The following is a 2152-nucleotide window of genomic DNA, read 5'->3' as shown; positions in this document are numbered from 1 at the left end:
CTTATTTGTGGTTTTTAAGTTAATGTTTGTTTTTTTAATGCCAGTGTAAAACTGTTTTACACTGTTGAAGACCATTTTCAAGCACGTTTCATTAAATAACTAAATTCAAAATATTTTACCCATCCTCATTTAAACTTGGCAGTAAAAGAGAAAAGAATCCACTGTTCTGGTCTCACAAGCCTACTTTTGTTTAATAGTAAATGTGTTTAATTAATTAGTTTTAGTGCTTGTTTAGACATGCAAATATTAGTGGAAGTAAGGATTTTGCAGGCACAAGGTTTAGTGCTGTAGAGAAATTATTTTATTGAAACACTAGTACCAGGAGTCCATGATACGCCTCATGCTCATGAATCTCATGCCATCCATATGACTGAAGTTCCTGTACTCTCCAGGGCCGAAGTACCACATCCTGCCTCTGTAGTGGGGCTGCTCATAGAAGAGCCAGTGGCCGTCCATCACATGGCAGGACTGGCAGTGAGACATGCGGTAACGGTCCATGGTGCTGTCACAATCATTCATCATCTCGTACATCTGACCCATGAAGTTCTCCCTCTCGTAGATCCTCATTCTGTAGGATCCCCTGTGCTGTAATGGAAGAGAAGTCAGTTATTTATAAATTAATTAAGAAGAATAATTATCATATGTAACAATATATCTTCAGCAACAATCTAGGTCTGTCTCTCACAGATAATCATTCTAAAAGGATCTATGTTGCTTTTCAAGCTGAAGGATTTCAAAGTAAATTGTTAAATAAATTTAGGACTGTTGTCCACCTTCAATTCATATAAATATGTCAGCAGGTTCATGGAGCTTACCATAGGGATCATACGGCAGGACCTGATGCAGTTGCTCATTCCAAACATAGACATATAATCAGCATAGTCTCCCCTCCTAAAGAAATACTGACTTCCCATATAATGAGGTTGATCATACATCATCCAGCATCCGCTGTGCACTCTGCAAGAGTGACAACGGCTCATGTAGGAGGAGAAATCGGCACAGTCTCCGGTACAGTCATAAGAGCGACCCTGAAAATTTCTTTCCTCATAAAAGGTGACCTGAAAATTCAAAAGTTAATCTCTTAGTTGTAGTAAATACCACATTATGGTAATTTAAGTGAAACTGTATAGAATAGGAGCTGGAATATGTAGTTTACCCTCATTGTTGCGCTGGTTGATCCTCAGTAGTTCCACAAATGAGAAGCTGATTCTGCTTGTTGACCGATTGCTGTCACCCCTACCTTTATACTAGTCCAAGACTAAAGACTACACAGCCTCTATTGTTAGTCAATTCCTGACTGTGCAAGTTAGAATAGAGGCCATTATAGCTGTTGCATAGTATGTAGATTTTTGTCCTCACACTTTCAGGAATCTAGAATTTCTTACGTTTCTATTTGTTAAAATGAAGTACTTGAAAAGTGGAACGCTAAAGAAAGACTTAACCAAAGTGTTACCATGTATTGTCTTGTTTCAGCTTTTTCTTTCATTCTTTTTTATTTGTACTGAACGGTACTCTTCAGAATGATGCTTATGGGCATCTATCTTCTGATTGCCCTCCATCAGTTGAAGTAGTACTACACAAGACTTGAACCATGATTAATACATTTTTAGTCCAACTGTAATTTCATTGGAGACCTTTTTATTTAATTTGAGACCCAATTTCATAATGTCCCTTTTGAATTTGTACTTGTACAACTAATATACATTTGAAGTTCTTGTTATATACTCTTCGTGTCTGTTCACATCCTAATATTTCTTAGTTCTTAGCCAAATGATGCAGGTACTCCCACATTTCCATGATCTGCGTGTAGCGTTGTTGGGAGTACCTGCATCATTTGGCTAATGGTTTGACTAGGGCTGCACAATGAATCATATTTTAATTAGCACAATTTCTGCATCTCTTGATTTGTTTAAGCATAACCTTCTATGGTATTTGCCCTCTGGTTATTTATCCTGAAAAAAGCTTTTCTCTTAAATCGATAGGTGCTTTGGCCAGTGGTTTACGTAATCTTCCCAAAACTGGAAACCATGCATACATGCTCTCTCTTTATATTACGGAGCAAGAGCTCATGTGCTGTAAACACCGGCAAACATGTATGTTGGAGTTTAGCAATCTTTATTGAGATACATTCTGCTCAAATTAAAGTGTAATA

At 37.4% G+C, this 2152-nt stretch overlaps 1 protein-coding gene across 1 annotated transcript; it reads right to left on the bottom strand.

Moving 5' to 3' along the window:
• Window positions 1-273: 273 nt before the first annotated feature.
• On the bottom strand, window positions 274-1215 carry LOC107570074 (gamma-crystallin M2-like). Its single transcript, XM_016256272.1, has 3 exons — window positions 1157-1215; window positions 816-1058; window positions 274-585 (listed from the first exon to the last, which is right to left on the bottom strand). The coding sequence occupies exons 1-3, from the start codon at window positions 1160-1162 to the stop codon at window positions 313-315; spliced, it is 522 nt and encodes a 173-aa protein (XP_016111758.1). The 5' UTR covers window positions 1163-1215; the 3' UTR covers window positions 274-312.
• Between the last annotated feature and the right edge of the window lie 937 nt (window positions 1216-2152).

Source organism: Sinocyclocheilus grahami, unplaced genomic scaffold, assembly GCF_001515645.1.
Source record: "Sinocyclocheilus grahami isolate Dianchi unplaced genomic scaffold, SAMN03320097.WGS_v1.1 scaffold28.1, whole genome shotgun sequence".
Lineage (NCBI taxonomy): Eukaryota > Metazoa > Chordata > Actinopteri > Cypriniformes > Cyprinidae > Sinocyclocheilus > Sinocyclocheilus grahami.
The sequence above is the reverse complement of the archived record's forward strand: the minus strand, read 5'-3'. Positions and strand labels throughout refer to the sequence as shown.